Source organism: Piliocolobus tephrosceles, chromosome 21 (assembly GCF_002776525.5).
Source record: "Piliocolobus tephrosceles isolate RC106 chromosome 21, ASM277652v3, whole genome shotgun sequence".
NCBI lineage: Eukaryota > Metazoa > Chordata > Mammalia > Primates > Cercopithecidae > Piliocolobus > Piliocolobus tephrosceles.
The window spans coordinates 29,598,557-29,609,025 of record NC_045454.1 but is presented as its reverse complement, the minus strand read 5'-3'; the positions used below and the strand labels follow the sequence as shown (position 1 = coordinate 29,609,025).

Below are 10,469 nucleotides of genomic sequence, written 5' to 3'. Positions count from 1 at the left end.
ATTTATTTATTTATTTATTTATTTATTTATTTATTTATTTATTTATTTATTTTTGAGGCAGAGTGTTGGTCTGTTGCTCAGACCACTGCACCTGCCCATCAGTGCATTTTTTAAATGTATGTGATTGGCCAGGCACAGTGGCTCACGCCTGTAATGCCAGCACTTTGGGAGGCCAAGGCGGGTGGATCATGAATGAGGTCAGGAGATTGAGACCATCCTGGCTAACCCGGTGAAACCCCGTCTCTACTAAAAAATACAAAAAACTAGCCGGGCGAGGTGGCGGGCACCTATAGTCCCAGCTACTCAGGAGGCTGAGGCAGGAGAATGACATGAACCCGAAAGGCGGAGCTTGCAGTGAGCTGAGATCCGGCCACTGCACTCCAGTTTGGGCGACAGAGCGAGACTCCGTCTCAAAAAAAAAAAAAAAAAACAAAAAACTAAAAGTAGAACTACTATTTGATTCAGCAATCCCACTACTGGGTATCTACATGGAGAAAAAGAAGTCATTATATGAGTAAGACACTTGCACATGCATGTTTATAGCAGCACAATTTGCAATTGCAAAAGAATGGAAGCAGCCTAATTAATGCCCATCAACTAATGAGTGGAATAAGAAAATGTGGCATATACCACACACATATATGTGTGTATATATACATACATATATACACACCAATGAATGCTACTCAGTTATAACTAGGAATAAAATAATAGTATTTGCAGCAACCTCGATGGAGTTGAAGACCATTATTCTAAGTGAATTAACTAAGAAATAAAAAACCAAACATTATATGTTCTCACTTATAAGTGGGAACTAAGCTATGACAATGCAATGGCATAAGAATTATTTAAATGGACTCTGGGTACTCAGTGGCAAGGGTGGGAGAGGAGTGAGGGATAAAAGACTACATATTGGGTACAGTGCACACTGCTTGGGAGATGAGTGCACCTAAATATTAGAAATCACTACAAAAGAACTTATCCATGTAACCAAACATCATCTGTACCTTAGAAACTTTGGAAATAATAATAATAATAAACAAAAACAAAATAACCCCAAACCCCGTAAGTTTAACTTTCTGTGCTTTGGCTGTTTTTGGTTTATTTTTTATTTTTCAGAAGGGGTCTCACTCTGTCACCCAGAATAGAGTGCAATGGCTTGATCAGGGCTCATTGCAGCCTCGACCTCCTTGATTCAGTCAATCTTCCTCCCTCAGCCTCCTGAATAGCTGGTACTGAAGGTGCAGGCCACCATGCTCAGTTAACTTTTGTATTTTTTTAGATACATGTTTTTGCCATGTTGCCCAGGCTGATCTCGAATTCCTGTGCTTAAGCAGTCTTCATTTCTTGGCCTCCCAAAGTGCTGGGATTATAAGCATGAGCCATCATAAGTGACAATCTTTTCTTTTTTTTTGGAGACAGAGCCTCACTCTGTCACCCAGGCTGGAGTGCAGTGACCTGATCTTGACTCACTGCAACCTCCGCCTGTCAGGTTCAAGCGATTCTCCTGCCTCAGCCTCAGAGTAGCTGGGACTACAGGTGCGCGCCACCATGCCCAGCTAATTTTTGTATTTATTAGTGGAGACGGGGTTTCACCATATTGGCCAGGCTGGTCTTGAACTCCTGACCTCATGATCCGCCCACCTCGGCCTCTCAAAATGCTGGGAATACAGGCGTGAGCCACTGCACCCAGCCCACAATTTTTTTTAAACATGATATAGAAAAGCTAACTATATTTAGATCTGTTACTTAACAGAAAATTTGAATAAACATTAAAAAACAATTTTTTTTTATCTACAAATATTGATACAAAACAGTTCAAAATTTCTAGGGATTTCATTAAAAATTAGTTTGTTAAGGGTTAATGTAATTTATATATATAAAACTAAGATTTCTAGCTGTAAGAAAACCAATTTTTCGTAGGGAGTGTATAAACAAAGGTCAGGTGCAGTGGCTCACATCTGTAATCCCAACATTTTGGGAGGCCAGGGCAGGCGGATCATTTCGAGTTTAGGAGTTCCAGATCAGCCTGAGCAACAAGGCAAATTCCAGTCTGTACTTAAAATACGGGAATAAACCGGGCCTGATGGCTTGCGCCTGTAGTCCCAGCTACTTCAGTCCCAGCTACTTCAGAGGCTGGGGCTGGAGATTCGCTTGAACCTGGGAGGCAGAGGTTGCAGTGAGTCAAGATTGCCACTGCACTTCAGCCTGGGTGAAAGAACAGAAATAAAAAAAGAGAGTGTATAAACAAAAGCAAAATATGCTTTTGATGAAGAAAGTTAGAAACATTTTGTCTACTTTGAAATTACTTAAAGGTTGTTTCAAATTGAAAACATAAAAATAATGTAAATAAAATAAAATATAAAAACTTAAAAAATGGCCGGGCACAATGGCTCATGCCTGTAATCCCAGTAATTTGGGAGGCTGAGGCGGGTGGATTACTTGAGGCCAAGAGTTCGCGACCAGCTTGGCAACACAGTGAAACCCCGTCTCTACTAAAAATACAAAAAATTAGCCGAGTTTGGTGATGCATGCCTGTAATCCCAGCTACTCGGGAAGCTGAGGCAGGAGAATCGCTTGAACCCAGGAGGCAGAGGTTGCAGTGAGCCGAGATGGCGCCACTGCACTCCAGCTTGGGCGACAGAGCTAGACTTTGTCTAGACAAAAACTAAAAAGTAAAAATTGATAAGAGATCATAAAATATGTATAAAAATCTAGAATGGTCAAAAAGACAAATTCGAGGGACTTTATTTTTGTTATTATTATTATTATTATTATTTTTTTTTTGAGACAAAGTTTCGCTCTGTCACCCAGGCTAGGGTGCGGTGGCAAGATCTTGACTCACTGCAACCTCAGCCCCCAGGGTTCAAGGAATTCTGCTGCCTCAGCCTCCTGAGAAGCTGGGATTACAGGCACGCGCCACCATGCCCAGCTAATTTTTTTTTTTCTTTTATTTTTTTTGAGACAGAATTTCACTCTTGTTGTCCAGGCTGGAGTGTAATGACGCGATCTACACTCACTGCAGCCACCACCTCCTGGGTTCAAGCAGTTCTCCCGCCTCAGCCTCCCGAGAAGCTGGGATTACAGGCATATGCCACTACACCTAGCTAATTTTGTATTTTTAGTGAAGACGAGGTTTCACCATGTTAGTCAGACTGGTCTTGAACTCCTGACCTCAGGTGATCCGCCCGCCTTGGCCATCGAAAGTGCTGGGATTACAGGCGTGAGTCACCGCGCCCAGCTGATGGATTTACTTATAACGGTTTAGTAAATTAGCTTTAGTACTGATAATACATTATTACTAAAGTAAAAGTTGATTTTCTCTTGAACAAAAATTTTATGTATTATTAATATCCATAAAATATGTTTGTTCACATTTTGAATACGTTGAAAAAGAGAGAGAGCAAAACGGATATAGAATTTTCCCATGCTCTGGGGTGGGCCTGGCTCAGCTCAGGGAGGACGCCCGGCCTGATAAGGCTGCAGCTTAGGCTGTCACTCTTCAGCCTAGCGTCTGATCACATCTTCTATCACTCGGGGTCTGACTAGGCGGGGCCTTAAACGTTATCCAATCAGGGACGTTGGGCTGGGAACTGTCCAATCAGGCACACAGCTGGAGCAGACAGGGCGGCTTCCGGGATATGGCGGGGCCTTTGTCTCTTGCTGCCGCCGGAGCTCCCGGTCTGTCTTCACTGATCTGTATCCTCTGCTCCTAGAGGCCCCGCGTTTGTGGCGCTGTTACCAGCAGGTATTGGAGATCCACAGCTAAGATGCCGGGACCCCCTAGAAGCCTAGAAATGGTAAGAATTCCAGTCCGACATCCCGAGAGGGAGGGGGCTGGTTGGAACTGGTGGGAAGCGGTTGTAGCGGGACGCAGGCCTCCCCTCAGTCAGCTCCACAATCTGCGCCCGGAGTTCTCCTTGCCCAGCTCGGCCTCAGTCCCCTGCAGAAATAAGATGGCGGCTACGCTGACAGCCAGATCCCCAGGCGTCCTGTCTCTTCCCTGCGCAGTGACCCGCAGTCCCGCCTCTCTACCAAATTGTGCAGGGACCCAGGGATGGTCGTCAGGGGAGAATCCTGACTCGGGTTGCGTGTTCATGAACGGGAAGAGCTTTGGTCTGTGGGGTTCCCAGGCCCTCTTTTTTCCCATTAAAAATTTATGGGCGTCACTGCAAAAATACTAAGTAATTTAATAAAAGAATAGTTGAAAAAATTGTACAGCATCCAGCTGTGGTTTGTAATTTGTGGTCCATGGAAGGGGCTTGAGGAAAAGATTGTTATGAGGTTCATGATAAAGAAAACCAAATTCAATAACTGGCTAGGTACAGTTATCTAGCTTTTTTTTTTTTTTGAGACAGTCTCACTCTTTTGTCCGGGCTGGAGTGCAGTGGTGTGATCTCGACTCACCGCAACCTCCGCCTCTTGGGTTCAAGCGATTCTCCTGCCTCAGCCTCCCTAGTTGCTGGGACTACAGGCGTGCGCCACCACAATTTTTTTATTTTTAGTAGAGACGGGGTTTCACCATGTTGGCCAGGCTGGTCGCCAACTCCTGACCTCAGGTGATCCACCCACCTCGGCCTCCGAAAGTGCTAGGATTACAGGAGTGAGCCACCGTGCCCAGCCTAGTTTCTTGATTTTTACATTCAAGGTAGAAATAGCCTGGTAATGTAATCAGAGCTCAATTGGCAGCTTATTCTTGGTTAAGCCTGAATTTTGTTTCTGCTAATGTAGTAATATACCAAAAAATGCTCTTGAGTTTAGATTTTTATTTTTAGAAGTAGAAATCTGGGGACTAGAGCCACCTCAATCTAATTGCCTGCCACTTAATTATTTTCACATTCCATAGGGGACTGATTTTTTTCTGAAATTTTCACATGTGTCTCAAGCAGGGCTTCAAGTTCACCCCTCATCCCCTGTTCCTCCAGCCTAACTCTGGCTTGCAGGAAAATACTAAATGTCCCGTTTGGTCTGACATTCCCAAATGCCAGTTTCCCCTCCCTAATTCACTTTATCATCTATTTGTCCTTTAGTGTACATTTTGATACCTATTTTAATTTTTTTTTTTTTTTTTTTTTTAAATTTTTGAGACAGAGGCTTGCTCTGTCGCCCCGATGGAGTGCAGTGGTGCGATCTAGGCTCTCTGCAACTTCTGCCTTATGGGATCAAACGATTCTCTTGTCTCAGTCTCCCAAGCAGCTGGAATTACAGGTGCCCGCCTCTATACCTGGCTAATTTTTGTATTTTTGGTAGAGACTGGGCTTCACTGTATTGGCCAGGATGATTTCAAACTCCTAGCCTCAAGCGATACGCCTGCCTCGGTATTACAGACGAGGTATTACAGACGTGAGCCACCTCGCCTGGTCAATTAATCATTTTTTGACAGCATTTGATGGCACATTTAAAAAGATTTGTTTTCTTTTTGTAAATATTTCCTATGAGAAGAAAGCAAAGAATAATCTCTTGACACTGTATTGTAAAACATCTCTGTGTGTTTTTTTCTTCTATTTTCCCTAGACACAGATATCTTATCAGAATGTTTTTGGGTCAGATTTTCCTTTTGGAAACTATAGTGTGATGTGTCTTCAGTCACTGTTCGGTTTTCTTGGACCTGGGTTTCAGAACTGTATTGGGATAAACTTAAGATACCCACCGTGGCTGTGTCTGCTAGAGTGTCAGTAAATATCAGCTTCTGGGTCATTTTCTCTCATAGGAAAATCTGAGGTATTGAGTGTAGCTTCCCAAGTGTGCAGGTGGATGCCCTGAGTCTAAGAGGCATTTCCTGGTGCACTTTTTTGTTTTAAAGCTAATTTTTTGAGACATTAATATTGTCTTCACCCAACCCAGCTTTCATTTCTTAAAGACACATTGCTGGTCAGCCAGTCAGGTACTAGTATTGAGGAGAAAACAAATAATTTCTAACTCCTGGTTTCCTTTAGAGGGCAGAAAAATAGTAAAACAAATTCTAGAAACAAAACAAAACAAAACCAGGGCCAGGCGCGGTGGCTCACGCCTGTAATTCTGGCACTGTGGGAGGCCAAGGAGGGCGGATCATGAAGTCAGGAGTTCAACACCAGCTGGCCAACATGGTGAAACTCCATCTCTACTAAAAATACAATAAATAAATAAATAAATAAATAAATAAATAAATAAATAAATAAATAAATAAATAGCTGGGTGTAGTGGTGCACGCCTATAATCGCAGCTACTCTGGAGGCTAAGGCAGGAGAATCACTTGAACCTCGGAGGTGGAGGTTGCAGTGAGCGGATATCGCGCCACTGCATTCCAGCCTGGGCAACAGAGTGAGACTCCTCCTCAAAAACAAAAACAAACCCCAAAAAACTGACCCCAGTGAGATGGTGTAAAAACTTGAGGAATAAAATGTGCCTGAGGCACTCAATGGAGCATAGTTCAGAGTCTCCTGAGAGGGAGTTATTGAGCACTTTAGTGAGTAGGATGGGGTGGGACAATCTCTCAAATATTTGGGTTGCCTGACTTGACACATGATTAAGACATATCTGTGTCTTGAAAAGGTTTTTTCACTTATTTTGACCGAAGGTTTGTTTTTGTTTTATTGAGACAGAGTTTCCCTCTGTCACCCAGGCTGGAGTACAGTGGTGCCATCTTGGCCCACTGCAACCTCCAGATCTTGAGTTCAAGTGATTCTCATGCCTCAGCCTCCCAAGTAGCTGGGACTACAGGTGTGCACCACCACACTCAGCTCGTTTCTGTAGTTTTAGGAGAGATGGAGTTTCACCATGTTAGCCAGGCTGTTCTCAAACTTCTGGCCTTAAGTGACTCACCTGCCCGGGCCTTCCAAAGTGCTGAGATTACAGGCCTAAGCCACTGTGCCCAGCTCACCTCAGTTTTTTAACTGTATATTGCGTTTTATTAGTAGAGCTTGAAAGGTAAGAAAATACTTACAAAGGGCATAAAAGAGGTGAGTTTCAAAAACATTAATATCTAATAATATATTTTATTTGTTGAAAATTTTCATTTCCCTTTATCTTTCTCAGTGAGTTTAGCAAGTTTCTCGGGCATGTTTTTTTTATAGCTGAGTGATTTTTTTTTTTTTTTTTTTGAGACAGAATCTCACTGTGTTGCCCAGGCTAGAGTGCAATGGTGCCATCTCGGCTCACTGCAACCTCTGCCTTCCGGGTTCAAGCGATTCTTCTGCCTCTTCTGCCTCAGCCTCTTTGGTAGCTGGGATTTCTGGCACACACCACCATACCTGGCTAATTTTTGTAGTTTTAGTAGAGATGGTTTCACCATGTTAGGCTGGTCTCAAACTCCTGACCTCAGGTGATCTGCCCGCCTCGGCCTCCCAAAGTGCTGGGATTACAGGAATGAATCACCATGCTTGGCCTGTGGCTGAGTGATTTCAAACAGAATTCTGTCTAGCTTTTAGACTGGTAGCTACCAAGGAAAAAAAGAAAAAAAATCTCTCTTCAATTTCAGCTGTAGACAATGAATACATTTCCATAAAACAATGTGGTAGATAATTGATGAGTTACATAGATTCCTGAAAACTTCAATTCCTTTTTTTAGAAGGGTAAATTTTTGATAGTGAGTATCTTTGTTCTATATCCTGTGTTTTTTTGTGTGTTTGATTGTTTTTGAGATGAATAGTCACACTGCAACACCCAGGCTGGAGTACAATGGTATAATCTTAGCTCACTGCAACCTCCAGTTCCCAGGTTCAAGTGATTCGCCTGCCTCTGCCTCCTGAGTAGCTGAGACTACAGGCATGTGTCACCACACCTGGCTAGTTTTTGTATTTTCAGTAGAGATGGGGTTTCACCGTGTTGGCCAGGCTGGTCTCGAACTCCTGACCTCGAGTGATCTGCCCATCTCAGCCTCCCAAAGTGCTGGGATTACAGGCGTGAGCCACTGCGCCCAGCCCAATATCCTGTTATTTTGATTTTTGAGTTTAATGCTACATTTTATGTGATGAAACTTGGTACCTCCTAGAAGTGTTCCTATGTGATTAATTTTTTTTTTTTAAATGGAGTTTTGATCTTGTTGCCCAAGATAGAGTGCAATAGGTGATCTCGGCTCACCTCAACCTATGCCTCCTGGGTTCAAGCAGTTCTCCTGCCTCAGCCTCTCGAGTAGCTGGGATTACAGGCGCCCACCACCATGCCTGGCTAATTTTTATATTTTTAGTAGAGAGGGAGTTTCACCATGTTGGCCAGGCTGGTCTTGAACTCCTGATCTCAGGTGATCTGTCGCCTCGGCCTCCCAAAGTGCTGGGATTACAGGTGTAAGCCATCACGCTGGGCCAAGCAATCCTCTTGTACCTCGGCCTTCCAAGTAGCTGGGACTACAGGCATACAGCACCATGCCTAGGTAATTTTTATTTTTGTAGTTTTTTAGAGATGGGATTTTTCCATGTTGCTCAGGCTGGTGTCAAACTCCTGAGCTCAGGCAATCCACCTGTCTTGGCCTCTGAGAGTGCTGGGATTACAGGCATGAGCCATTGTGCCTGATCATACCATATTTTCTTTATTCAGTCTACCGTTGATAGACATTCAAGTTGATTCCATGTCTTTGCTACTGTGAATAGTGCTGCAGTGAACACCCTTGTGCATGTGTCTTTATGACAGAATAATTTATATTTCTTTGGGTATATACCCAATTGTGAGGTTGCTTGATGAAATGGTAATTCTGTTTTTAGTTCTGTGAGAAATTGCCACACTGCTTTTTATAGTGGTTGAATCAATGTACCCCCGCTTTTTTTTTTTGAGACGGAGTCTTGCTCTGTCGCCCAGGCTGGAGTGCAGTGGCTGGATCTCGGCTCACTGCAAGCTCCGCCTCCCGGGTTTACACCATTCTCCTGCCTCAGCCTCCCGAGTAGCTGGGACTACAGGCGCCCACCACCTCGCCCGGCTAGTTTTTGTATTTTTTGTCGCTTTTTTTGTATTTTTTTTAGTAAAGACGGGGTTTCACCGTGTTAGGCAGGATGGTCTCGATCTGCTGACCTCGTGATCCGCCCGTCTCGGCCTCCCAAAGTGCTGGGATTACAGGCTTGAGCCACCGCAGTGTACCCTTTTTTTTTTTTTTGAGATGGAGTCTTGCTCATCACCCAGGCTGGAGTGCAGTGGGGTGATCTCAGCTCACTGCAAGCTCCGCCTCCCAGGTTCACGCCATTCTCCTGTCTCAGCCTCCCGAGTAGCTGGGACTACAGGTGCCTGCCAACGCACCCGGCTAATTTTTTGTATTTTTAGCAGAGACGGGGTTTCACCGTCTTAGCTAGGATGGTCTCGATCTCCTGACCTTGTGATCCACCCGCCTCGGCCTCCCAAAGTGCTGGGATTACAGGCGTGAGCCACCGCGCCCGGCCTCAGTGTACCCTTTTAACAGCAGTGTGTAAGTATTCCCTTTTCTCTGCAACCTTGACATAATCTATTTTTTGGCTTAATAGCCGTTCTCACTGGCGTGAGATGGTATCTCATGGTTTTTCTTTGCATTTCCCCAATAATTATTGATAAGCATTTTATTACATGTGTGTTAGCCACATGTTTGTCTTCTTTTGAGAAGCATCTTTTTCATGTTTTTTTGTCTGCTTTTTAGTGAGGCCTTTTTTTTCTTGTAAACTTGTTTAAGTATCTTATGGATTCTGGATACTAGACCTTTGTTAGAAGCATAGTTTGAAAATATTTCCTATTATTCTGTAGGTTGTCTGTTTACTGTGTTGATAGTTTCCTTTGCTGTAAAGAAGCTCTTTAGTTTAATTAGGTCCAATTTGTCAATTTTTGGTTTTTTTTTGCAGTTGCTTTTGGTATCTTCATCATGAAATCTCTACTAGATTCTATGTCTAGAATGGTATTTCCTAAGTTATCTTCCAGGGTTTTTTATAATGTTAAAATAAACATTTCAGTCTTTAATTAATCTTGAGTTGATTTTTGTATATGGTGTAATAAAGGGGTCCAGTTTCAGTCTTCTACATAATGTTAGCTAGTTATTCCACCACCATTTATTGCATAGGGAATTGTTTCCACATTTCTATTGTCACCTTTGTTGAAGATCAGATGGTTGTAGGTGTGTGACATTATTTCTGGACTGTCTATTCTGTTACATTGGTCTATGAGTTTGTTTTTGTACCAGTTCCATGTTGCTTTGTTTACTGTAGCTCTGAAGTATAGTTTGAAGACAGGTAATGAAGGCTGGGTGCGGTGGCTCAAGCCTGTAATCCCAGCACTTTGGGAGGCCGAGACGGGCGGATCACGAGGTCAGGAGTTTGAGATCATCCTGGCTAACACGGTGAAACCCCATCTCTACTAAAAAATACAAAAAGCTAGCTGGGCGAAGTGGCTGGCGCCTGTAGTCCCAGCTACTCGGGAGGCTGAGGCAGGAGAATGGCGTGAACCCGGGAGGCGGAGCTTGCAGTGAGCTGAGATCCGGCCACTGCACTCCAGCTCGGGCGACAGAGCAAGACTCCGTCTCAAAAAAAAAAAAAAAAAAAAAAAAA

General features: G+C 43.6%; 1 protein-coding gene across 1 annotated transcript in view; it reads left to right on the top strand.

The window, feature by feature from the left end:
• Positions 1–3,563: 3,563 nt before the first annotated feature.
• The window catches only part of LOC111529523 (zinc finger protein 254), a 41,188-nt gene continuing 34,282 nt past the window's right edge, over positions 3,564–10,469 (top strand). Inside the window, exon 1 of the mRNA XM_026448863.1 lies at positions 3,564–3,800. Coding sequence (XP_026304648.1) covers positions 3,771–3,800 — 30 coding nt within the window. The 5' untranslated portion in view covers positions 3,564–3,770. The remainder of the gene's footprint in view (positions 3,801–10,469) is intronic.